Source organism: Choloepus didactylus, chromosome 6 (genome assembly GCF_015220235.1).
Source record: "Choloepus didactylus isolate mChoDid1 chromosome 6, mChoDid1.pri, whole genome shotgun sequence".
Lineage (NCBI taxonomy): Eukaryota > Metazoa > Chordata > Mammalia > Pilosa > Megalonychidae > Choloepus > Choloepus didactylus.
In genome coordinates this window covers 134784008-134808975 of record NC_051312.1, presented here as the reverse complement: position 1 = coordinate 134808975, position 24968 = coordinate 134784008, and the positions used below count along the sequence as shown (strand labels likewise).

Sequence of the window (24968 nt, the reverse complement as noted above, 5' to 3'; positions counted from 1 at the left end):
TGGTCTCCTCGCTGGTCAGAAAACAAAGCAGGTGACTTCCCAGAGCACTTGCACCTGCTGCATCTCCCAGGGGGTAGATATGCAGGTCTAGAGCATGAGATGCCCTATCATGGCTACAGCAGGTCTAGAGCATGAGATGCCCTATCATGGCTTCAAAGGAAGGCAGGGTTGGGGAGCTCTTAGGAGCAGGGGAACTTGACTTTCTTAGTCTCCAAATCTGCAAACCTTCAATAGATTTTTGAAAGATTCATGAAACCATGAACATATCTGTTTCCCAACACACTGTAACCTGAGGGCAGGGCCAAAGATTCCTAGTGCCTAGCACAGCGATTGATAAATCTTAAAATGCATAATACCTACTGTTTGAAAAGGATAGAAAAAAATCTGGATAGTTGGCCAAAAGTAGTCCATTCTTGAGGAAAAAATCATTCTCTATGGAACTGAACTGACAACTTACATGTCCATCATTATGGTTAAACAAATGCCGTGCTATGGAATGTTGTACAGCAATAAACAACAGAGATGAATCTTTACAAATGACAGGGAAAACCCCATGATTTAATATTGGTCTACTAAAAGCAAATTGCATACAATATACATTGCATAATATTTTATGGCTTAAAAAAAGACAAAAGCTACACACTTCTAGACACAGATATGTATGTACTATATAAACGCATACATATATGTCTGGTACTTCCAGTAGGTTTATTTTATAAGTACAGACAACCTGACTACTCTTCTCCCACCACCCCCTAAGCATCACGAAAAATGTAGACAAAGGAAGAGAGAAGAGTGCCTTAAGCTCTGGTTTGTCAAAGCCATGCCCATCACAGCCAGGGCCGTCAAGACAGAACCCTCTTTGAAGGGAGACCAGGCACTGATTTAAGGAAAGAAAAGAAAACAGGCTACTGATTTCCACATTTAAGAAAAGTGCTCTCCAAGGCCTGCGTACATTTCCAGAGGACTAAAATAACAGGGAAGGGAGTGAGGAGCGCCAAATTCCTGCCCGAGGTGCCTTAATTCTACAACAGAAACAGGAAAACAGAAGGGAAGATTTACTGGATTTAGTATAACACAAATGTCTTTTGTTTGTGTGGCGCTTCAATGCTCTTTCTCATACAAACGTGGCTTAGAGCAACGAGTCTTGGCCAAATTTCGCCACGAATTCATTGTGTTATTTCCTACCCACCAGTGAACATATTATTGTGTGGTTCGAATTTCCTCATTGAAACGGAGGAGGGCTGGGGTGGACGATGCCTGAAGCGCCGACACTCTCTGATTTCTATCCAAAGCTTCAGGCAATCCAATCCAACCCACACGCAGGCGCCGCTTCCGCCTGGGGATGCCCATCGTCCCAATTCCTCGGCCGCGGCTCCCCAGGTCTCCGGAAGATGATGTTCGAGGGCGGGACCAAGAGTGCAGACCTGCCGGAGGTCCCGGGCACTCTCTAGCCCCAGCAGCGAAACATCCAGCGCCGAGGCCGGAGAGGCTCCCGCAAGGGGCCCGGAGCCGGCACTGAGGAGGCGGGAGCACAAACCTTCGGCCTGGTGACGTGGTCCAATCACCGGACAGCGTCGGCGGTTTTACACCAACTGGTGTACTACCGGCCACAGCACCGCCTTCCAGCGACGGCGGAGGAGGCGGGCCCAGAACGTGGCCCAATGGGAGCGCGCGCCGGGGCGGCGGGGGGCGGGACCTGGCGCGGGCGCAGGTCCGGGCTGTGGAGGCTCCAATGAGCGCGCGCCGCGTCCGGGGCCGGCTGGTGCGCGAGACCCAGCGGAGAGGTTGGTGGCTAATGTAACATTTTGCAAAAGGAGGGGAGTTGTGAAGGGCGCGGGTAGGAGGAAGCGCTACCGGCCTCGTGGGTACATCCTTCGCCACCATCGTCGGAGACCTGGGGCTAGAGGAGCGGAGGCTGGAGGTAGCGGGGGTGGGGATGGAGATGGGGGCCGGTCGTCCCCTCAAGGGGAGCAACGTGTTCGCTCCGGGGGCGGGCCGGTAGTTGGAGCTAGGGCCGCACGGACACCGGCGCACTTGGGCCGCGCACTCGGTCCCCGGGTCGCCCCCACGCCGTGGGGGTGGATCGGGACTCGTTTCCGGGAATGGGAGCCTCCGCCTCGGTCAGGTGTGGTTGAGGCGGACACCGGCGTACTGGGTATCCTTCGCGGAGGGACAATAACGCTCCAGGCACAGCCTCTGTGTGGGTCGTGGGGTCGGGAGTGGGGGGTGGGATGGGGAAGTGGGGCGGGGCGGGACAGCCCGGAGGGACGCCGAGGGCAAGACGGGCCCTTCTTCCATCTCACCCTCCCTCAACGTCATCATCTCTCAGTTCCCGTCCAGGCCCAGCCTGGCTCTCTCTGCCAGTGAGGGAGCTCCAGGTATGGAGAGGTAGTTGAGCCTTGGGCGGGATCCCTGGCCGTACCTAGGCGTCTGACAGCAGGGGCAGCTATTACCTGTGCAGTAGATGGAAGGTTCTCGTCTCCTTCCTGCTGCCCTACTACCTTTTCGGGTTAGGGATGTGGTGGAACCAAGGACCCCTGCTATTTTGCTTGACCTTTGTGTGGGCACTTCTGGGGATGATGAGAGAGTGGTTGGTACCCACCAGGAAGGAGGGGAGGAGCTGTGTCAGCTCTGCCGTGGGTGAGAAGGGAGTAGGTATGAATCTTAAGCCTTCTCTGTTCTGGGACATGGTTCTGTCTCCATTCAGCACATCCAGCTATAAATGTTTTTTGATTTGTTTTTGTTTTTTCTTCTTCTTTCTCAGGGGCACAATGGCAGCCACAGTCAGACGGCAGAGGCCAAGGAGGTTAGCCTTTTGGGCCTTGATGGCTGTGCTCTTGGCAGACCTGTTGGCACTGAGTGGTGTGTATCCCAGCTGAGGGATCAAAACAGTAAATGAATGAATGATGAGTGGTGGGAAGGCGGAATGAGGCTCCCTAGTTGGAAACTTCTGTTCTCTTGAGTTGCTGGACCCAGGCTTTTCTTCTTTGTCTTTTGCTGTCTTTCTCCATGAGAGGCAATCAGCTTTGATTAGAGGAGCCTCAGGAAGTTGGGGGAAGAGGGGTTAATTGACAAACCTATTTCCTCTTCAGACACGTTGGCAGTGATGTCTGTGGACCTGGGCAGCGAGTCCATGAAGGTGGCCATCGTCAAACCTGGAGTGCCCATGGAAATTGTCTTGAACAAGTGAGGGCAGCCTCAGTGTCAGGGGGTGGGGAAAGAGTGTGTCTGGTCTCTAGGTGGGTATGTGTTGTTTTTAGTGTCCACAATTAAAAAGACTTTGATATTTTAGTGATTGATAGTACGTGGGTTGCCAAGGCACATCCTGCTGCAGGTGGGTTAACCTTCCTCTTTAGGCACCTGGGCCCAATGTTTCTTTTCCTCAGGGAATCCCGGAGAAAAACCCCAGTGACTGTGACCCTGAAAGAAAATGAGAGATTCTTTGGAGACAGTGCAGCAAACATGGTGAGCCCTTAGCCCACCCCTTCCCAGAGTTGGTGGGCAGAGGAGAGGAGATAACAGACCCCAGGCAGAGTCTGTTCTCTTATTATTCCAATGATGTAGGAGGGAGACGGTGGGCTTGGGAGCCTAATACTCTGCTTCTTCTTCACCTCCTCAGGCCATCAAGAATCCAAAGGCTACGCTGCGATACTTCCAGCACCTATTGGGGAAGCAGTCAGATAATCCCCATGTGGCCCTTTACCAGGCTCGTTTCCCAGAGCACGAGCTAGGTTTCGACCCACAGAGGCAGACTGTGCACTTCCAGATTAGTCCGTGAGTGTCTGTGAAAGCAGGCTCAGCACCCTGGTGGACTCCTTATTAGCAGGTGCTCATGATTGCCCTGCTTTTATGCCTGGCTTTTCTTGCCTCTAATTACCCCCCTCACCACCCACTAGGCAGCTGAAGGTATCACCTGAGGAGGTGCTGGCTATGATTCTCAATTACTCTCGTTCCCTGGCTGAAGATTTTGCAGGTGAGTGGCCAAGATGGGGCCAGTGGAGGTCACATTCTCCAGGGTCTAAGGCAGTGATCTTCAGACAGGCAATTTTGCCTCCCAGGGGACATCTGTCAACGGCTAGAGACATCTTTGGTTGTCACACTGGGGAGGTGCTACTGGCATCTAGTGGGTAGAGACCAGGGATGCTGCTGTGCCCTCCTACAAGGCACAGGCCAACCCCTGCAACAAAGAATTACCAAGCTCCAAATGTCCTTAGTGCCAAAGGTGGGAAACCCTCGCCTAAGATGTGGCGCTAATGGAAACCCTGTCCTATTGTCCTCTGTAGAGCAGCCCATCAAGGATGCAGTGATCACTGTGCCTGCCTTCTTCAACCAGGCTGAGCGGCGAGCCGTGCTACAGGCTGCTCGCATGGCTGGCCTCAAAGTGCTGCAGCTCATCAATGACAATACTGCCACCGCCCTCAGCTATGGTGTCTTCCGCCGGAAAGATATCAACAGCACTGCCCAGGTGAGCCAGGGGGCCTCCTGATTCTGAGGAGGATGGAGACCACTTGGCTCATTTTGCACCTTGTTTGCATGGTTGGCCCTTGCAAATGCAGCAGTGGCCTCCCGTTACCCTTGTAGGTGCTGTCCAGCTTTGAGAGTTGGCATAATCCCCTGGAGGCAGGCAGGTGGGCAGGCGGGCACCCCGGAGTTGGATGAGGTTCCATGACAGTTGTCTTGATGTCTTCACAGAATATCATGTTCTATGACATGGGCTCAGGCAGCACCGTATGCACCATTGTGACCTACCAGACAGTGAAGACGAAGGAAGCAGGCATGCAGCCACAGCTGCAGATCCGGGGAGTGGGGTAAGTAGGTGCTGGGAGGAGGAGTTCATGCGGAGACACTTGGGTTGGGAGTCCCTTCTTGGGAGGGGCAGCAGGGCTTCACTTATCTGCTCCCTGCAGGAGTGCTGTCCTGAGTACTTCTCCCAAAGAACAAGGGAAGATGGAGGTAGGGGGAGGACAGTTGGGAAAGATGCAAAAGCAGGACACTCCCTGAATATACCTTCCCTTCCTCTGAGGAATTCCAGAAGGCTGCAAGCTGTATGTTGGATATCATTTCTTTTGCTTTTGTCATTTTCAGTTTACTTACAGAATTATCACTTAGTCTTATTTCTTGAACCCATCCTTTTCATGCTACCTAATTCATGCTACCATTGCCCTCCCCACTTTTTGTTTATTCAGTTAGCATGTACTGAGCACCCAGTGGTAGGCAGTGGGAATACAGATATTCCCATTTGGTGTTCCTGCTTTCCAGAGTTTACAGTGTAATAGAGAAGGATCTTTCTGTGTCATTATTTAATTTTTTTTTTTTTTTACTCCATTTACTTATCTATTATTAGTGCACTTATAGGTTTACAGAAAAGTCGTCCAGAAAGTACAGAGCCCCCCATAACACTCCCCACCCCCACCTAACACACACACACAGTGTTCCCAATTATTACCATTTTACATTTGTGTGGTAGGCCATGGCCTCTTCCCTGCAGAATTACAAAGGATTTCTCCCACTTCCAATGTGGTCTCCCTCCAGTTCTTTCTCCACACTGCTGTCAGGAGGTTCTTTTCAAAACGCTAATCTGATTGTAAGCTGTTTCCTTGGAAACCTTTGGGTCGTTCCACACCTGCCCTTGGCCTGTGAAGCTGTGCCTGTCCAGGCTCTGACTCCTGGTACAGCTTCATCCTCACCCTGAGCTCTCTTGCTCTTTGAGCTCCAGCAGTACCTACATGCCTTTGCTCACTGTGTTCTCTGCCATTTCAGGGTCTTTATACATAACTCTTCCCTTTGTCGAGAACATTCTTTCCTCTTTTCACCTAGTTAATTCTAACTCATGCATCCGGTTTCAGTTCAAGCATCACTTCCCTGACATCTCTAAATAGCTCACATCTCCTACACATATGCTCTGATAACATCGTCTGCCTCTCTCTTATAACATGTGGTTATGATTTTACATATCTCATTACTAGAGAGCAGGGACCCTATGTTGTTTTTATTTTGGGTTCATAGTTGTAGCCCAAGACAAGTACATAGAAGATGCTCAATAAATACTGTTGACTGAATGGTTTATGACCTGTCACTGTAAGGTGTCAGCTGGGCTGTGGGGAATTGAAGGCAGAGTATGTTTACACACTTGGGGTATTAGGGGTGAACAGGGCTCCTTGAAACAAGGAAAGGTGCCATGTGGGATGTGAGTCAGGCTCCTGTGTAGATGAGGCGATCCTATATGTTCTCACACTTTTCCCTGCTCTCTTTGTCCGACAGGTTTGACCGCACCCTGGGGGGCCTGGAGATGGAGCTCCGGCTGCGTGAGCACCTGGCTGGACTGTTCAATAAGCAGCGCAAGGACCAGAGAGCAAAGGACGTGCAGGAGAACCCCCGTGCCATGGCCAAGCTGCTCCGTGAGGCCAATCGGCTCAAAACCATCTTGAGCGCCAATGCTGACCACATGGCACAGGTGGCTACATGTGCCTGGCTGAGGGCAAATCTTCCCCACCTAAAGGGCAGAGGGCCTCACCGCCCTGAGCTTGGCTCCTTATGCCTGCTGTGGCCCATGCCCTCTTCCCAGTCCTGCCATCCTTCCAAGGATGTGTTCCCTTGGTCTCTGCCCCTTGGTCCAAAGAGCAGGACCTGGGTGAGAGCTCCCTGACACTCCTCATTCTTTCCCAGATCGAGGGTCTCATGGACGACGTGGACTTCAAGGCCAAAGTGACTCGTGCGGAGTTTGAGGAGCTATGTGTAGACTTGTTTGAACGGGTGCCTGGGCCTGTACAGCAGGCACTCCAGAGTGCTGAAATGAGTTTGGTGAGGGCCCTGTTGGAGATGGCGGTGCTCAGTGGGGATGGGGTGGGAGACAAGTGGGGCAGAAAGCAATTAGATGGTAGAAGGGAGAGAACGGAGACATTAAGGGAAGTTGCTGAGGAGGAGGGGTAATCGCATGCTGTCTCACCTCATTCCCTCCACTCTGCAGGACGAAATTGAGCAGGTGATCCTGGTGGGTGGGGCCACTCGGGTCCCCAAAGTTCAGGAGGTGCTGCTGAAGGCTGTGGGCAAGTGAGTGTGGGGTCTGGGGCATGCGAGTTACTCTACCTGGGGGCTCCAGGGTGGGCGGGTGCTGAAACTTGGGCCCTTCCTAGGGACGAGCTCGGGAAGAACATCAATGCAGACGAAGCAGCTGCCATGGGGGCTGTGTACCAGGCAGCCGCCCTCAGCAAAGCCTTCAAGGTGAAGCCATTTGTAGTCCGAGATGCGGTGATCTACCCCATCCTGGTGAGTAAGCCTGTGTGATCAGGTGACCAGCTCCCTTTACCTCTCCAACTGTGATCTCCCCTTCTGTCTGCTCTATCACCTGTTGTCTTTCTCCCAAGAGATTTTCCCCACCCATCCTTACTCAGGCAACCTACCCTAGTTTTTTAGTGCACCTTCTGTCTGCTTGCTGTGTAGGTGGAGTTCACAAGGGAGGTAGAAGAGGAGCCTGGGGTTCGCAGCCTGAAGCACAATAAACGCGTGCTCTTCTCCCGGATGGGGCCCTACCCTCAGCGCAAAGTCATCACCTTTAACCGCTACAGCCATGATTTCAACTTCCACATCAACTACGGTGACCTGGGCTTCCTGGGGCCTGAGGATCTCCGGTGAGGGGGCGGGCAGGATGGGAGTTACAGAGGAGGGGTGGGGGGAGGTATGGTGTCAACAGCCTGAGGATTGAGGGTGAGGGAAGAGTTGGGACCTGTAGGGCTGAAAGAGGGGGTGCAGGCTATGGTTCGGGTTGGAAGCATCTTCTCTGGAGACTTTCCACCCTCCGTTGTCATCAGGAAAGGCCCCTGACATCTTGTGCCTGGAGGCAAGAGCTGGAAGCAGTCTGGGTGTTTTCCCTCTAACTCCTCTTCTCCCCAACCAGGGTATTTGGCTCCCAGAACCTGACCACAGTGAAGCTAAAAGGTGTGGGTGAGAGCTTCAAGAAGTATCCTGACCACGAGTCCAAGGGCATCAAGGCTCACTTCAACCTGGACGAGAGTGGTGTGCTAAGCCTGGACAGGGTGAGAGCAAAGGAGGCTGTGTGTGCCAGGCACCACCTGGCCCTGCTAGCCTTTTTCAAGGCAGGTTCCACATGGTACGAGAACACGATGAACACAAAGGGTTTTGGAGCCAGAGAAATCTTGGATCTAAAAAAGCTAACCAGGGATCTGGTGTGGGCCTTCTCAGAGCCTTTAAATGCTTAAGAACCTTCTAAATTGCTCAGAGGGAAATATAAAATGGTTGAGGAACCTGTTTTTGAAGAACAATTTAGGGGTTGATATCCTTTAGAACATTCTATGGGAAACAATGGCCCATACTTGTACTGAGTGGATAAACGTGGGGGATTCTGGGGAGGGCAGGGAGAGGAGCTGGATCCTGTTCTCAAAAGGGCTCATAATCAAATGGATGTGGGTGACCTGATCCAAGAGTTTATAGGAAGACAGGTGAGAGAATAAGCCAGCACAGCTGGATGCCATGTAGATGCACATAAGCAAGCCTCCTCTTTGGAAAAAGGTGGGTCAGCATATGGTACACTTCCCTCCTTTTGAATCCCCGTTTTCAGGTGGAGTCTGTATTTGAGACGCTGGTGCAGGACAGCCCAGAAGAGGAATCTACTCTCACCAGTAAGATGACCTTGTGCATGTGTGTGCATGAGAGAACCTACTTGTGTGCATTTTGGGGAGGTGGACAGGGCATTGCCTTGGGTTAGGAGGCATAGTCCCCGCTGTGGTCCTCTTTTGAATCTCAGGGGTTTCTTCCCCCTAGAACTTGGCAACACCATTTCCAGCCTGTTTGGAGGTGGCACCACACCAGATGCCAAAGACAATGGTACAGAAACTGTCCAGGTAAGCCCAAGATGGAGCCACGGGAGCCTGGAGGATGGCACATGGGGCAAGGAGTTGGGGTGGGCATCCCACTGCCTAGAACCTGATGGAGCCTCCCCTTACCCCTCAACCCATGAGGAATTAACCACACCCTTCTCCTGCTCCTCTGGACTCTGAGTCACTCCCCTACTAAAGCTGCCAAGGCCCATCCCCTCATCTCCAGGCTCTTCTCCCTTTGTCCAAGACTGCTGCAGTGAGTGCCGCTCACTGACCATTTCACGCAGCTGTCATCTGTCCACTCCCAAGCTGTGTCCTGAACGGCGAGCCCCTCAGAAGCAGAGTTGGGTGATCAGGTGTTGCTGAGGCCAGTCCTGATTTGTAGGCTCTGCTAATGATTGTTATCCGCACGTGTGCCTGATGGGTTTTCAGGAGGAAGAGGAGAGCCCTGCTGAGGGGAGCAAGGATGAACCTGGGGAGCAAGTGGAACTCAAGGAGGAAGCGGAGGCCCCAGTAGAGGATACCTCTCAGCCCCCACCCGCTGAGTCTAAGGGGGACACAGCCGCTAATGGAGAAAAGGCTGTAGAAAAGGAAAATGGGGAAAAATCTGAGGCACAGGTGAGCTCTGGACACAGTAAGGCCAGCCAGGGACCCAGAGGGTAAGGGAACAGACACCTACTTCATTTCTTAGCCCGTGGAGGCCGGCCCTTTGGAGAAGCTAGAAGGGCCCTGTCTTTTCCCACCCAGAAGCCAAGTGAGAAGGGAGAGGCAGGGCCTGAGGGTGTCCCTCCGGCCTCTGAGGAAAAAAAGAAGCAGAAGCCGGCCCGAAAGCAGAGAATGGTAGAGGAGATAGGGGTGGAGCTGGTCATTCTGGACCTGCCTGACATGCCTGACGATGAGCTGGCTCGCTCGATGCAGAAGTAAGTTAGGGCTGGGGTGCAGGTGTGTGCATGTGCACGTGTGTGTGTGTGTGTGTGTGTGTGTGTATGTGTATGTGTATGTAGGGTGGAGAGGGTGTGGATTGGAGCTCCTAGGAGGTAGAGAGCTCTCTGACCCAGGTCCAAGTTCTAACACGCCTGCTCCCTCATCTCTGCCTCACCACAGACTTCAGGACTTGACCCTCCGAGACCTGGAGAAGCAGGAACGGGAGAAAGCTGCCAACAGCTTGGAAGCTTTCATCTTTGAGACCCAGGTTGGTAGGCAGGGAGGCAGCACTCTTCCCTGGGCTTTGTGTTAGGGAAGGCTCTGGCTCCAGGAGCCCTGCCCTCCAAGGCTTGCTGCATGCATATGTGTTTGTGTGTTTTCCTCCCTAGGACAAGCTCTACCAGCCCGAGTACCAGGCGGTTTCCACTGAGGAACAACGTGAGGAGATCTCTGGGAAACTCAGTGCTGCTTCCACCTGGCTGGAGGATGAGGGCTTTGGGGCCACCACAGTGGTGAGGGGCCTTCCCAGATATGGAGGGTGGGGATGGGAGCTCTCGCTTTCTTCACCCAGGGTCACAGAAAGTGGGAAGAACTGGGGCATGAGGCCATAAAGAAGGATGCAGGGTCTGTCTTGACTCTGGGGCTATCTTGTCATCCCTTCAACCTCTCTGTCCACAACCCCACCCCAAACCCATCAGATGCTGAAGGAGAAGCTGGTGGAGCTAAGAAAATTGTGCCAAGGGTTGTTTTTTCGTGTGGAAGAACGCAAAAAGTGGCCTGAACGGCTATCTGCCCTTGACAATCTCCTCAACCAATCCAGCATGTTCCTTAAGTGAGTAGCCCTTTGCCCTTTCTTTCTTTTTTCAGTCCCTTCAAGGCCACTGGCTTCATCACCCCTTTTAGCTTTCTGTGCTCTGCACTTATTGCTCCACACCCACAGCCCAGGCCTCTCTTACCCAGCCCTCTTCTTCTGGGGCTGATTGTCTCTTCTCTGGCTTCCAGGGGAGCCCGGCTAATCCCAGAGATGGACCAGATCTTCACTGAGGTGGAGATGACAACATTAGAGAAAGTCATCAATGAGACCTGGGTAATCACTGTGTAAATACTTACCTGGCTGCTTACTTGGCATGGGGTGCTGTGCAAGGCAGCATGGGAGATGCAGAGGAATGGAGGTGTGGTGGCCTCTGCCTCCTGGCTTAGAACCTAATAGGGAAGGCAGGAGATGTGTGTATTTGAGGCTTGTCTGATGAGCCCCAAACAAGGGTAATAGCTTGAAGAGTCATTGGATTGAAGGCATGACAAAGCCCATCCCCATGAGGTTAGAGCTACTATGAGGAGCTGGACTTTGAGCTGGTCTCAGAAAATAGGCCAGGATTTGGCTGGTTGTCATGTGAGGCAGAAAAAGTTTTGGACCTGTGGGAGGCTTTTTTTGAGCCAGAGCTTAGAAGTGGAGAGGCAAAATGGGAATAATCAAGAGGTTAGTTCAGCTGTGGTTAACTCCAAACTAATAGGCCAAGAGCCAGAAAGGTGTGGTATGGGACTCCATTATGGACAGCCATGAATGGCAGGCTGAGGATTCTGCTCACCTTGTGGAGCTGATGGCCACGGGGGAGTGGGGGGAGGGGGCTGCATGATTTGAAAAGAAGTCTGAGGGAAGAACCTGAGTCTGGTTGGGGATACCATTTCATCTGGGACAGAGATGTCAGCTCTCTCCACTGCTAGGTCTTGAGTCTATCCTGGCCTCACCCACAGGCCTGGAAGAACGCAACTATGGCCGAGCAAGCCAAGCTTCCTGCCACAGAAAAACCCGTGTTGCTTTCAAAAGACATTGAGGCCAAGATGATGGCCCTGGACCGTGAGGTGCAGTATCTGCTCAATAAGGCCAAGTTTGCGAAGCCTCGGCCCCGGCCCAAGGATAAGAATGGGACCCGGGCAGAGCCTCCCCTCAATGCCAGTGACCAGGGGGAGAAAGTCATCCCCCCACCAGGTGAGGGCAGGGTGCCTGGCTCCAGGTTCTACTGGGCAGAGAGAAGTTCTCCTTTCCCTTCTGGGGCTACATTCTACCACCTGTTTCCTCCAGGCGAGACTGAAGATGCAAAGCCCATTTCAGAACCTGAGAAAGTAGAGACTGGTGAGTTGAGGAAACTGGTTGGGAATGGGAGATTGCAGTAGCCCAGGGTTCAGCAAACTATGACAAGCAGGGCCTGTTTCTGTACACCCCATGAGCAATGTATGGACTTCATAAATTTTAAGTATATATATATATATATATATATTTTTTTTTTTTTAAAAGGGAGAACATATAAACAGACCTAATGTGGCCCACAAATCCTAAAATATTTACCATGTAACTCTTTTCAGAAGAAGTTTGCCAACCCCTCTGTTAACCCCTTTCTCCTTTCTGCAGAGACTAACCTATTTCTTCCCCAAAGCAGAATCTGAACAGGCAGATGCTGAGCCTCTGGAGTTAGGAGGTCCTGGCGCAGGTGAGCGTAGAGCTGGGGTATGAGCGGAAGCATGATGAGGTCTGAGGGAAAATATCTGCAGAGAACTGGCGCCTCTGACCTGGTGTCATTCCTTCTGTCCTCACCCCCGCCCCACAGAATCTGAGCAGAAAGAGCAACCAACAGGACAGAAGCGGACGTTGAAGAATGATGAGCTATAACCCCCACCTCCTGTTGCCGCATTCCTTCTACCCCCTTCTCTCACCACTTCTATTTATTAAACATTGAGGGTGGGGGGAGGGGTTGGTCCTGCCCTCAGGGCAGAAGGTCCTTCTCTCTTCTGTGGTTGGAGGTGTGGAGAAGGGAAAGGAAGGGACAGCTCACCAGTTCCTTCTGGTGTAGTTCTGTGGTTAAAACTGAAATTGTTCTATTTCCCAGTCCCACCCCCTGGTCCTCCACCCATCCAGGCCCTAAATTTGGGGGAAAAATCACTATTACATCTTCATTTTTTTGCCATGTGTAGGTGAGAGAATAGCCGTCAGTGGTGGACTGAGACCTGGTAGGCGGAAGGTTGTCCTGGAACACTGGGGAGTCTCTAGTTTTCTCTGGTCATCCTTCCTCCCTCCTTTCTTCCACTGCTAAATCCACATCCCATCCCTACTTGGCAAGAGGGCCATGGGGCCAGTGTCTGCAGAGCCTTGATTGCCAGGGTTGGTTTCTGAGTGCCTATCTATGTTCTTTTCTCCCTCTACCATCATCTCTTTCCCTAAAGAAAGCCTGCAATCCCCAACTGACTCTTCCCATTGGTGTCCTTGGCTCTACCTCCTGCCCAAAGCCCTTCCACCTGGGGTGGCTGAAGCAAATCTCATCTGCACCCATGACCCCTAGTGGCCAGAGTAGGCAGGGGAAAGTAAAAAGAATCCAGCTGCCTGGTCCAAAGTGAGAAGAGTGAATGCCTGGCAGCATTCCTGTCCAGGAAAGCATTATGGAGTGGTTGGCATGCGATGCAGCAAGCACTCTCGACATTTCCATTTTCCCAATAGCCTGGTACCAGGTCCTTTGGACTACCTGCTCCCTTTCTCCCTCCCAAACATAGCCTTTCCCTCAGCCCTGCCCCACCCACTACCACCATCACTCCCCTCCCCCCGGCTGACCAAAATGTGCTTTCTACTGTGAGCCCCTCTCCCAAGACCTCTGGGGAAGGAACAAGAGACCATGTTGTGAATGTTAAGACTGCCACCTCGTTATCTCCTCTTTGAAGCAGGCTTGTAGGTGGAGGGAGAGAGAGAGGGCTGACCTCCCTCGCCTGCATTGCTCTGCTGGGATGATGGCCCCTTCCCCACCAGGACCGATGGCTAAGGAGCCTGTCCTCCTGTATTCCGTCTGTAGGAGAGGCCAGGGCTGCCCGCCAGCTGCCAGGGCAAGGGGGAGCCAGGTTGTGTCTGTGTCTGTCTCTGTCTCTTTTTTAATCCCTCTTTTTTTTTTTTTTTTTTTTTTGCCACATTGGCAGAAATGGGACCTAAGGGTCCTGCCCCCCACTCCCTCCTCCACTTTGTGTTTGAGTTTTTCATTAGCATTTGAGGCTGGTAGACAGGTTTGAGTCAAAATTATACTTTGCTCCATTGTTAATTGAGAAACTCTTTCAATAAAATATTCTTTTCTATAGTCTTAGTGCTGTGTGGTTTTTTTATGGTGTTTATTTCTTGAATATAAAGAAAGCATGTTTCTTATGGAAAATTTAGTAGAAGTTTGAGTAGTAGATTTAAATTACCTATAATATTACTACCAAAGATAATTATTAGTATATTGGACTTGGTTTTATGTAGTTGAGATTGTACTGTATATGTAATTCTACTTTAAAAAAATTAATATCATAATCATGTTATTGGCAATCTGCACTGATACTAATTTTTTTTAAGGAGTTGGAGAAGGGTAAGTTCTTAACAGAAAGATGCTAACTAATAAGGAATGATCTAAAAAAAATCCTAAGTTCAAGAATTATCAAAGGATGCTAAAAACCATTGGGTGAAAGATTGTTGGAACATGGTATTTATGCAGTATCAAGGAATCATCCCATAGATTACTTACTAATTACAAAGAGGAAAAGGTACCTTTACAGCATAGAAATCGGGTGGGCACCATTTTAACCAAATGATCAAACATGTGCCTCCTGATAGATGCACTGAGAAGGGTGCAGCATCACTTCTATGGTGTTTGCCAAAATTGGTTGACCTGATCCTTAGCATTATATAAATCCATATTGAGGGATATTCTGCAAAACAACTGGCCTGGATTTTTTAAAATCATTAAAGAATGAATTTTAAAAGAGATTATAGGAGACTGAAGAATTGTGACTATATGCAATGTATAATCCTTGATTGGATTTTGGGTTTCAAAAAAGCTCTAAAGGATGTCTTTGGGAAAATTGGAGACACTTAAACATGGACTTAGCAAATACATTTCCTAAGTGTTATAACTGTATTGCGGTGATGTAGGAGAATATCCTTGTTTTAGGGAGGGAGATACAGGCCAAAATATATAAGGGTGAAGTTTCATGTCAGCAACCAACTTTCAAATGTGCAACACATACATTTATGTATATTTATATAGAGAGATTAGGCAAACAGCAAAATATTAACATTTGTTGAGTCTCTAGGTGAGAAGTATTCTTGCAACTTTTCCATAGGTTTGAAAGTTTCCAACATAAAATGACAGGGAAGTTATCTTAATATGGATGGTGTTTATAGGGCCATTCGGTATGTAAAAAAATCATTGAGCGGCACACTTAAGGTTGGTGCATTTTTTTTTGATTATTCATAATTATATATATATATATATATATATATATATATATATATATATATATATTTTATTGGGATTGTTCAGATACCATACAATTATCCAAAGATCCAAAGTGTACAATCAGTTGCCCCTGGTACCCTCATACAGCTGTGCATCTATCACCACACTTAATTTTTGTTCAATTTTTAGAAACTTTTCATTAGTCAAGACAAGAAATAAAGTGAAAGATGGAAAAAAAAAAGAGAGAAAGAAAAGGAAACTCGAATCCTCCCATATCCCTAACCAACCCCCCTCAATTGTTGACTCGTAGTGTTGGTATAGAACATTTGTTACTGTTTATGAAAGAATGTTGAAATACTACAAACTGTAGTATATAGTTTGCAATAGGTATGTATTTCTTCCCTATATGCCCCTCTGTTACTAACTTCTAGTTGTATTGTCGTACATTTGTTCTGGTTCATGGAAGAGTTTTCTAATATTTGTACAGTTAATCATGGACATTGCCCACCATAGGATTCAGTTTTATACATTCCCATCTTTTGACCTCCAACTTTCCTTCTGGTGACATACATGACTCTAAGCTTCCCGTTTCTACCTCATTCATGTGCCATTCGGCACTGTTAGTTATTCTCACATCTTGCTACCAACACCTCTGTTCATTTCCAAACATTTAAGTTCTTCCTAATTGAACATTCTGCTCATACAAAGCAACCACTCCCCATTCTTAAGCCTCATCCTATATCTTGGTACCTTATATTTCATGTCTATGAGTTTACATATTATAGTTATTCTTATCAGTAAGACCCTGCAATATTTGTCCTTATGTGTCTGGCTTATTTCACTCAGTATATTGCCCTTGAGGTTTTGACATCAACCCATTTTTTTTTTTTAAGATGGTTTTGTTCACACCCCATACATTCCATTCTAAGTAAACAATCAATGGTTCTCTGTATGGTCACGTATTTATGTGTTCACCACCTTCACCACTATATAAGGGCATCTACATTTCTTCTACAAGGCAGGAGGGAGCGTCAAAGAAGGTAGAGAGGGAAAAGAGGAAAAAAATGACAGCAAGGAAGTAGCAAAAGGAAAAGCAACCCCAAATCAAAGTAGGGTAAAGAGTCAGACAATACCACCAATGTCAAGTGTCCAACACACCTTCCCTATTCCCCCCTCCTATCTGCATTTACCTTGGTATATCGCCTTTGTTACATTAAAGGAAGCATAATACAATGATTCTGTTAGTTACAGTCTCTAGTTTACATTGATTGCATCCCTCCCCCAATGCCTCCCCATTTTTAACACCATGCAAGGTTGGCATTTGCTTGTTCTCCCTAGTAAAAGAACATATTTGTACATTTTGTCACAATTGTTGAACAATCTAGATTTCACCAAGTTACACAGTCCCAGTGTTTATCTTTCCTCCTTTCTTCTGGTGTCTCACATGTTCCCAATCCTCCTCTCTCAACCATATACATAGCTATCTTTGTTCAGTGTACTTACATTGCTGTGCTACCATCTCCCAAAATTGTGTTCCAAACCACGCACTCCTGTCTTCTCCTATCACTCTACAGTGTTCCCTTTAGTATTTCCTGCAGGGCGGGTGTCTTGTTCACAAAATCTCTCATTGTCTGTTTGTCAGAAAATATTTTGAGCTCTCCCTCATATTTGAAGGACAGCTTTGCTGGATATAGGATTCTTGGTTGGTGGTTCTTCTCTTTCAGTATCTTAAATATATCACACCACTTCCTTCTTACCTCCATGTTTTCTGCTGAGAGATCTGCACATAGTCTTATTAAGCTTCCTTTGTATGTGATGGATTGCTTTTCTCTTGCTACTTTCAGGATTCTCTCTTTGCCTTTGACATTTGATAATCTGATTATTAAGTGTCTTGGCGTAGGCCTATTCAGATCTATTCTGTTTGGAGTACGCTGCACTTCTTGGATCTGTAATTTTATGTCTTTCATAAGAGATGGGAAATTTTCATTGATGATTTCCTCTATTATTGCCTCTGCCCCTTTTCCCTTCTCTTCTTCTGGGACAAGGTTGCTGCATTTTTTATACTTTGTATATGTTACATTGTATAAAAGAGTTAAGAGAAAAAATACTTAAGATGGCCCCCCTTGCCTTTAGGTAAAGTGGGGATTCTGCGGTCTGGTTTGGTTTGAGGGGAAAATCATTTTTCTAGTCCTCTGATCTACCTCACTGAAAGCTCAGTGCGTAATACACATTAGAGTCTGGCTCAGGAGACACTGTTAAAGAATTTCAGCCACACAGTAGTCCAATTTTATTTCACCTCCACTTCCTTTCCCGGACCAACTTGCCCACCCTAAAAGATCTTTGCTGTCAACTTTGGAGTGCTTACAATTTCTTGTAGCAATTCTCCAGTGGGATTTATGAAAGCGCTTGTTGTCTGAAACTGTTACCTAAATCTCCTGTTGGGTAATGTGGTGTGCAGTCTATTGAGTTCTCACAAGGAACTATGAAGTTGGCACTGCTATTATCAAAACCCTTTTATAGAAGAAAGTGGAACTCATTGATTACCCAAGGTCACACTGTTAGAAGGTAGCGGGTATGGGATGAGAATTTAAGGTTTACTCTGGCTGTACTTTAAACATTCTGACGATTTTATTTTACCTCTGTACCCAACACAATCTGGCCAGAAGCTAAATTTTAAATTGTGCTTATTAATTTCTTATAGAAATTACTGTATTCTCCTACAAAGCCTTTCCCATCTTGGGAGCAAATCAGTAACAGTAATTATTACCTTAGTGTGCCGCGTGTTTGGTAGGGGAGGCACTCGCTAAAAACCGGTTTGTCGAAGGCATCAATTAAGAAGTGACATATCTTAAAACATGGGCTATAGTTAATAGTACAATTATAAAAACGTGGTATCATCAGTTGTAACAAATGTTCCACACCAATGCAAGTTGTTAATAATAAAGTGGTATATGGGAATCCTGTATTTTATGCATGATTGTTTTGTAAACCGACCACTTCTCTAATAAAGAACAAAAATTAATTAAATTTTTTTTAAAGAAGTGACATAACGGTCCCAGCCTCTAAGCGGCGCTGTCCTCATCGCACCAGCGTGACTAGCAGGATTAAGTCTAACCCTTGGAGGACCGACTCAGCTCGCCCGGCCAGGGGGAGCCGAGCGAAGACCCCGCCCCCGCCCAGGGCGCATGCGCCAGCCGGCTCCGCCCCGCCCCGTCTGATTCTGGCTCCCGCCTCCGTTCAGGTAGGGGGCGGTATGCGGGGGAGGGGCGTCTCTTGAGGGCGGGGCTGGAGGGAGTCTCAGGTCTTGCAGCACCTTTTGTTAGCGAACCCCCCAACTTCCGATCTATTCTGGGGTTGTTCCTGAGGCCGCCCTTTTCGGGGTGCGGGCAATTCCTGAGTCTGAGGACTGCGGGGTGCTGCCCGTGACCCGCACTTGCCTCCGACTTTGTAGCTCACCAGTCCTATGCACCCCCGCACCCCTCCAGCTCCTGTGCCCCGGGTCCCCGTCTGTTCCCAGACTCCTGGGTAGCTTGAGGACACCGGGGCTGGGCAGGTGCCGGGAGCCCGCCGCCTCCCTCCCTCCTTCCCCGTCTCGCCGCCGGCCTTTCCCTGGCAGGCTGAGCCGCTCGGCTGCCAGAGGCGCGGGGCCTCCGGGACACTACGTGCCGTCCTCTGCTCCGCTTGTGCCTTTACTTTCTGCTCCAATTGCTTTCCCAACCGAGCGGAAACGGCGGGGGCACGTCGGCAGGGTCCTGCGAAGCGGGGCGGCTCGGCACTGCCGCCTGAAGTCTGCCGGTGCACCCTCCCGCCCACGGGCAGGCCAGTCCCTCTGGTTGGGTTCCTGACCCTGCGGGCCCCAGGCAGGCAGGTGAGGAGCTCCCCCATCCCCCTGATGTGGCAGGGTAATGAGGACAAGAGTCAGCGCTGAGTGGCCCCATCATGAACCTAGCCCCGAGTGGGGCCCCAACTTACAATTCTGCCATTATCACCCCAGAAAGATTAGGCAGGGCCCCTTGTGTGTGCTAAGCACTGGTGAGGTCAGGTCTAGAAGACTTGGAAGGGGGTTTGTTGTGGATTTATATGACTTTAGGTCTGATGGAATGGATGTGTGTGTGTGTGTGTGTGTGTGTGTGTGTGTGTGTGTAGAAACTAACCTGGCACCTGGTGCAGTGCCTGGCAACCATGACCCTCCATATGCTTTGGTTGAATGAATGGGAAGGCAGGTGGTGGAGGGAGAAGGGCTGGAGAGGGCAGAGCTGCTCTTACCCACTCCTGCCTCCCCTGGGCTCATGGCAGGCAAAAGTAATTAGATTGAGCCTTTAATCACAGCTGCTCTCACAGGCAGGAGGACATGGAAGAGGAGGGGAAGGCAGAAATCCTGGGGGCTAGGGTGCTGGCCTGGTTCCCGGCACACTGCCCCGCTCTGGACCCGCTCCAACCCCCACAGTTTGGCTGTCAGTAATATGTTTTCTCTTTTCTCTCAGGACACTGGGTTCCCCAGGAGCTGCCTCAAGCTTAATGATTGTCAGAAGGTGGCTATAAAGGGAGCCTGGGAACCCGGGTGGAGGAGGGAGCGGAAAAGACCCAACTCAGCAGATCTGGGTGCCGTGAGAGGCTGCAAGCAGCGGCTGTGGTCAGAGGCTCCGTCTCCTGGCCTGTAGGGCCTGCTCTCTTCCACCATGGTGGCCCAGGGCTACGGCTATTATCGCACTGTGATATTCTTGGCCATGTTTGGGGGCTACAGCCTGTACTACTTCAACCGCAAGACCTTCTCCTTTGTCATGCCTTCATTGGTGGAAGAGATTCCTCTGGACAAGGATGACTTGGGTGAGCCCTGGAAGGGCAGGGTGGTGGGTCTGAGGTGTTTGTGGCAGTGTGGTGTGGACTGGCCAGCAGAATGGCACGGTGCAGGACTGTCTGCATGTGCAGGCAGCAGAGGCGCTGAGATCCATACACAGGCCTGGGGGAAGCACTCTGAGTATCATCTATGCATGTCTGAGGAGGGCTACTTATCTGATGTGCAAATGTGTGTGTGTGTGTGTGTGTGTGTGTGTGTGTGTGTACCTGTGACCTGCAGGGGCCTTCCAAGGCACTGTTTATTCTGGATGTGTTTGGGGATCTAAGCACCGTTTCCATACCGTTAAGGCTGAGGGTGAGTGCCAGTCTCTGATACTGTGAGCCCTGGGTACTGGAGAGTTGGCACAATGACTGCATGTGAGCTGGCAGTCCACCCTTCAGGAGAAACAAGGTCCCCAACTCCAATCCTGAGCACCCCACATTCAGAGGAGGGGCAACAGAACTGCCAGAGGCCCTGGGTTGGTATCCAGGGTGAGATGGGCAGTCAGGCATATGTGAATCCCAGGGAAGGGGAGCTACCCTGTCCTGCTCTATTCTTGTCCCGACAGCTGTGGCTGGAACTCTCCAAGAGGCTGAAAAGTCATGGGTCAGCCAGGGCTAGTGCTGATGGTAAGGAAGGAGAAACAGTGAGGGACTCATGAACAAGTGTCAAGATTCCAGCACAGGCTTCTCCTGTTCCTCTTGGAAGGAACCTGTCTCACCCTGCTGGGCACCTCTATACACTTGACCTCATGCCCTCCTCCACCCCTCCTGGGATCTTGGCTCAGGCCTCTAATCCCCCAGGTGTCCTGCTCCCTGTTCCCCTCCTCCGCAGGGCTCATCACCAGCAGCCAGTCGGCAGCCTATGCCATCAGCAAGTTTGTAAGTGGGGTGCTGTCTGACCAGATGAGTGCTCGCTGGCTCTTCTCTTCGGGGTTGCTCCTGGTTGGCCTGGTCAACATAGTCTTTTCCTGGAGCTCCACAGTTACTGTCTTCGCTGCTCTCTGGTTCCTCAATGGCCTGGCACAGGGGCTGGGCTGGCCACCGTGTGGAAAGGTCCTGCGGAAGGTGAGCGTCTGCTTCCACAGAGCTGTGCAGACTGGCATAGAGACTACCTGAAGAGCACGTGGGAGCACCCTTTCTTACCTGTCACCTCCACTCCCAAGCCCCAGCATGTTCCTCAAGAGTTCCAGCCCGGCTGCTATTGCTTGTCAAGATATTTTAGGAGCCCTGAGAGTGGTGGGATCAGGTGGCAGATGAGGGAATTTGCCCTGCCAAGTAGAAGTTCCCTCTCCCTCACTCTTGTAACATGATCTTTGGGTCTGCCCCATCTGACTCCCACCTCAGCAGGGGCTGCAGGCTGGGCACCTACTCTGCCCCTCTCTGCCCCACAGTGGTTTGAGCCATCCCAGTTTGGCACTTGGTGGGCCATCCTGTCAACCAGCATGAACCTGGCTGGAGGGCTGGGCCCCATCTTGGCAACCGTCCTCGCTCAGAGCTATAGCTGGCGCAGCACCCTGGCCCTGTCTGGGGCACTGTGTGTGGCTGTCTCCTTCCTCTGCCTCCTGCTCATCCACAATGAACCTGCTGATGTTGGACTCCGCAACCTGGATCCCACCCCTTCCAAGGGCAAGAAGGGTGAGCCCCCACCCAGGCTGGCCACTGGGGTACCTTCACTTGCCAGTCATTCGTTCAGAAGCTTTTTGAGTACTGGCTCTCTGCCTGGCCCTGTGCTAGCCAATGGGCATAGGGGGAAGTTGGATGTGAAGCATAAAAAGAACAAAATCCCAAGAGGCAGGTAAGATTCAGACAAACGGAAGAGTCAGTAAGTGCTGCACGCACTGGTCCTTCCTCGTGACAGAGCCAGACCTCTCTGTCTTGGACAGAATCTAACAGCATCCTAACCTGAAGTGGCTTGGGTGTCTTGGCCCTTCTGCCCTGGTCCTCAGTTTTTCTTTCATTCACTGATGCTTGCAGGGGGTGGAGGAGTGGAGTGGAGGGGACACCCTTCAGGCTGCTTCCTGGCTGCACTGATGGACTCTGCCCCTGAGGCTGGTTAATGAATGGTGGGGGCTCAGGTGGGGGCAAGGCAGCAGGCGCAGAACCTGAGGCCTGGCCTTCCACCTCCAGGCTCCTTGAAGGAGGACAGTACCTTACAGGACCTGCTGCTGTCTCCCTACCTGTGGGTGCTCTCCACTGGCTACCTCGTGGTGTTTGGAGTGAAGACCTGCTGTACTGACTGGGGCCAGTTCTTCCTTATCCAGGAGAGAGGCCAGTCAGCCCTCGTGGGTAAGATGAGTGCTGGGACATGAGCGGGCAGAGGGAGCAGGAACCAAGGCAGGGGCTGGGACACTCTGGCCCTGCATCTGCATCCCCTTGTTCTTTCCCTGAGTCTGGGCACTACATAGGCAGCTATGGCCAGTCAGCCTTGGGGACCCTGTACCTTTCTCAGTTTAAGCCAATCTGGGACCACCCCAATGTGTAACACCCTTCCACCCTTCCCTCCCCTCGTCCCACCACAATTCCCCACCACAGGTAGCTCCTACATGAGTGCCCTGGAGGTTGGGGGCCTGGTAGGCAGCATCGCAGCTGGCTACCTGTCAGACCGGGCCATGGCAAAGGTGAGTGGGCAGAGGACACAGGAGGGTCCCTGTGACTCTACCCAAAGGGGCAGGCACCAGAGAGGTGGGAGCCCTGGGGCACAGGAGCTGGCATATGCTGGCTTAGGCTGGGAGATGTAGGGATGATTTCAGGCCACTCGTACCTTTCCTAGGGATGTGGCGAGAAAGGGTTTTAACTGATGTCAAGAAGAGCCAGAATTTCTCTCATCCTAGCTGTAAACCTCTTCACATCCCCAGGAAAACGGTGCTGGCGGGGGGGGGGAGATGGAGGGGGCTGGGTGCAGCATCCCAGCACGTGTACCAAGCCTGCCCAAGGTGGAGGAAGCGATGTGAAGTTTGCCCTCAGAAAGTAATGAGCAGGTCCCATGGCTTCTCAGAGCTGTCCTGGGCCAAGAATTGTGGTGGGACTGCCAGAGAGCTCTGTGCAGAGTCCAGGGATGGGAGGTTCTCTGCCCTGCTCCTTGGGTCCAACACTGGGGCTGTATCCACAGGCAGGGCCATCTATCCATGGGAGCCCTCGCCATGGGCTGCTGCTGCTCATGATGGCTGGCATGACCGTGTCCATGTACCTCTTCCGGGTAACTGTGACCAGTGACTCCCCCAAGGTAAATAAGGAGGGTCTGGAGCAGGGCAAGGCACACAGGGAGAAAGCCAGGGCCACTGACTCTCAGTCTCCTGCCAGGGCTCTAGTCTGGCCCAATCTTTCTCTGCCTCTCAGCCCAGTTCAGTTCAACTGTCAGTTCCTCTCCTCTGTACTTTGGTTTCCCTCCTCCACTCTGGGCCTGTTTTTCTTTTCTTCCTTACGCTCCTCTAGGATGTTGCTTTCTGGACTCTGGCTCTGCACCCTCTTGCTGAGCTCACCGGCTTTACGGAGCATGAGGTGCCTTATCTTTATCCCTGGTTTTTCTCTTGGTTTGATTTACCTCTGTCCTACCCCCTCTGCCTTGCCCCTAGCCAATCCAGCATGCATAAATCCAGAGGTCAAACAGCATCTAACTCTCGAGAGATGACTTCTGTATTTCCTTCACCTATCTGCTCAGGCCCTTGGCTTGGCTCAGTGTGGCATTCACTCTGGCTCTGTACTACTGATTGTACTGGAAAAGAGGGTGTGGGGGCCACTTACTATCTCCTTACTGGGGACCAAGCATTCTTCCTTCCTCTGGCAGGGGTGGGTAGGAAGGCTTTCTCAGATGCTGAAGCCTCCCTGCACTGCCCTTGCAGCTCTGGATCCTGGTGTTGGGTGCTGTGTTTGGTTTCTCCTCTTATGGCCCCATTGCCTTGTTTGGAGTTATAGCCAACGAGAGTGCTCCTCCCAACTTGTGTGGCACATCCCATGCCATTGTGGGACTCATGGCCAATGGTAAGTAATATGCTACGGATTCCAGTCTCTACCTCCCCGCCATGTGTGCCTTTTACATAGATCAGCTAGAGGCCGGAGCAGGCCCCACTGGCTCTAGCTTTACAAATGTCTCAGGCTCTTCCCCTTCTCCCTGACAGTGGGTGGTTTCCTTGCTGGGTTGCCCTTCAGCACCATTGCCAAGCACTACAGCTGGAGCACAGCCTTCTGGGTGGCTGAAGTGATTTGTGCAGCCAGCACAGCTGCCTTCTTCCTCCTAAGAAACATCCGCACCAAGATGGGGCGACTGCCCAAGAAGGCTGAGTGAAGAGTACAGGCTCTGGAGTGTCTCCCACCTGTGGCCTTTCTCTGAATGGGGTGGGGAGAAGAGGGGGAGGGGGGCTGCTCTGGCTAGCCTTGGACCTTTGACTTTCCTTTTCTGCCCCTTCTCCCTGGCCCAGGTGGCAGTAGAAGTTATCAGTGGCTAATGAGGGCCCAGCTCCCCATCCTATGCTCTAGCTCTATTTAAAAGATAACCTTTGTTACTGGACTATATTAGCTCCCGTTGCCTACATCCAGACCAACGGGAAATCCCTGTACTCAGGGAGTCTCTTATACCCTTCCTCATCTCCTGGGCTCTGCCCTGTCCCCATCCCACCCCATCCCCATCACAGGGCAGCTGCTCCTGCAGCTGCAGGACACTAATGGCCCGTGACTTCTGACCCAAGACCTCTTAGCAGTGGGTGACTGCTATTGCCAATACCTCAGACTCCAGGGGAAGAGAGTTGGCCATTACTCCCACCAATCCTGGGCACAGTGGGGGGTATGGGAGGGAGGGTAGGAAAACTGGTTATAGAATATTAAAACTAGATTTGATACTAAACACTGTCAGTGACTCATCTTTTCAAAAGGGGTAATATAATATAAGCCAAAGATAGCTTTCTTTGGGAGATATTTTGTCAGTACCTGCTCTTCCACCTGGGAAATGGGAAAGCCAAAGCAAAGTTAGACTCCTTTGTGTCCTAGTTTAAGCTCATGCCTCCTCTGCCTTCAGCTTAACATCGTACAGTTCAACTTCAGAGATGAAGCTACTGGGTTTCAGGCAGGCTAAGTAACTTGATGGAGGGAGGAGGTCTGACAATGGTTCCATGATGGTGTAGTCAGAAAG

General features: G+C 50.7%; 2 protein-coding genes across 7 annotated transcripts; both read left to right on the top strand.

Annotated features, from left to right (window-relative positions):
• The first annotated feature begins 1728 nt into the window (after positions 1-1728).
• HYOU1 (hypoxia up-regulated 1) lies at positions 1729-13870 on the top strand. Of its 4 annotated transcripts, none has more exons than XM_037841682.1 (26): positions 1729-1787; positions 2768-2865; positions 3096-3189; positions 3390-3468; positions 3623-3777; positions 3900-3976; positions 4287-4468; positions 4696-4811; positions 6265-6457; positions 6670-6804; positions 6971-7053; positions 7137-7269; positions 7444-7631; positions 7898-8036; positions 8579-8639; positions 8782-8861; positions 9270-9455; positions 9585-9757; positions 9942-10029; positions 10151-10273; positions 10460-10593; positions 10764-10848; positions 11514-11748; positions 11842-11892; positions 12194-12247; positions 12365-13870. In XM_037841682.1, the coding sequence occupies exons 2-26, from the start codon at positions 2775-2777 to the stop codon at positions 12424-12426; spliced, it is 2997 nt and encodes a 998-aa protein (XP_037697610.1). In that variant the 5' UTR covers positions 1729-1787; positions 2768-2774; the 3' UTR covers positions 12427-13870. The 4 variants fall into 4 exon arrangements, with proteins under 4 accessions (XP_037697610.1, XP_037697612.1, XP_037697608.1 ...); XM_037841684.1 differs by having other exon boundaries at positions 1786-1924; positions 12197-12247; XM_037841680.1 differs by having other exon boundaries at positions 1786-1924.
• A 4424-nt stretch (positions 13871-18294) lies between these two features.
• Positions 18295-24644, top strand: SLC37A4 (solute carrier family 37 member 4). 3 transcript variants are annotated; one of them, XM_037841677.1, is made up of 10 exons: positions 18295-18875; positions 19492-19834; positions 20679-20911; positions 21238-21481; positions 21974-22132; positions 22379-22464; positions 22956-23069; positions 23279-23344; positions 23686-23824; positions 23962-24644. In XM_037841677.1, the coding sequence occupies exons 2-10, from the start codon at positions 19687-19689 to the stop codon at positions 24126-24128; spliced, it is 1356 nt and encodes a 451-aa protein (XP_037697605.1). In that variant the 5' UTR covers positions 18295-18875; positions 19492-19686; the 3' UTR covers positions 24129-24644. The 3 variants fall into 3 exon arrangements, with proteins under 3 accessions (XP_037697605.1, XP_037697606.1, XP_037697607.1); XM_037841678.1 differs by lacking the exon at positions 23279-23344 and having other exon boundaries at positions 18301-18875; XM_037841679.1 differs by lacking the exons at positions 18295-18875; positions 19492-19834; positions 23279-23344 and having other exon boundaries at positions 20511-20911.
• Positions 24645-24968: the final 324 nt, after the last annotated feature.

What these genes read in the sequence shown, in the direction of transcription:
- HYOU1 (XM_037841682.1), top strand. Translation starts at nt 2,775, where the DNA reads ATGGCAGCCACAGTCAGACGGCAGAGGCCAAGGAGGTTAGCCTTTTGG. An exon ending in AGAGGAATCTACTCTCACCA is followed by an intron (nt 8,640 to 8,781) that starts GTAAGATGACCT and finishes TCTTCCCCCTAG; the next exon opens with AACTTGGCAACACCATTTCC. An exon ending in CTGGCTCGCTCGATGCAGAA is followed by an intron (nt 9,758 to 9,941) that starts GTAAGTTAGGGC and finishes GCCTCACCACAG; the next exon opens with ACTTCAGGACTTGACCCTCC.
- SLC37A4 (XM_037841677.1), top strand. Translation starts at nt 19,687, where the DNA reads ATGGTGGCCCAGGGCTACGGCTATTATCGCACTGTGATATTCTTGGCC. An exon ending in TGACCAGTGACTCCCCCAAG is followed by an intron (nt 23,070 to 23,278) that starts GTAAATAAGGAG and finishes ACGCTCCTCTAG; the next exon opens with GATGTTGCTTTCTGGACTCT. An exon ending in CCGGCTTTACGGAGCATGAG is followed by an intron (nt 23,345 to 23,685) that starts GTGCCTTATCTT and finishes CTGCCCTTGCAG; the next exon opens with CTCTGGATCCTGGTGTTGGG.